The sequence below is a fragment of the Apaloderma vittatum genome, unplaced genomic scaffold (genome assembly GCF_000703405.1).
Source record: "Apaloderma vittatum isolate BGI_N311 unplaced genomic scaffold, ASM70340v1 scaffold25848, whole genome shotgun sequence".
NCBI lineage: Eukaryota > Metazoa > Chordata > Aves > Trogoniformes > Trogonidae > Apaloderma > Apaloderma vittatum.
Window position 1 is genome coordinate 3,059 of NW_009732780.1, and position 273 is coordinate 3,331.

A 273-nucleotide genomic window follows, 5' to 3' on the forward strand; every position below is an offset into this window, starting at 1 on the left:
GTCTGGGATAAAAGGCTGCAGCTTGTGTTCGATCTCTATTTGCTTGGGAGTGTACCTGGAAAAAAACACCACCACAGTGGGTGCTCAGGAACTGTCCTGCAAAACTTGCCACAGTCATTGACAAGAAGAGCCGGGAGCGGGCGGGATCCCCTCCCACTCACCTCTTGATGTACTCAAAGAGGTCTTTGATTTCAGAAGACACTGGCAGGTAGTCGTAGTCTGCTAGACTGAAGTCACTACAGAAACGGAGAGGAAGGCGGACAAAGATCAGTG

At 50.5% G+C, this 273-nt stretch overlaps 1 protein-coding gene across 1 annotated transcript in view; it reads right to left on the reverse strand.

Moving 5' to 3' along the window:
• Positions 1–227, reverse strand: part of IFT46 (intraflagellar transport 46) — a gene marked incomplete at its 5' end in the record, with an annotated part of 2,124 nt that extends 1,897 nt beyond the window's left edge. Inside the window, 2 exon segments of the mRNA XM_009875654.1 lie at positions 1–55; positions 162–227. The exon segment at positions 1–55 is cut by the window's left edge and continues 26 nt beyond it. Coding sequence (XP_009873956.1) covers positions 1–55; positions 162–227 — 121 coding nt within the window.
• Positions 228–273: the final 46 nt, after the last annotated feature.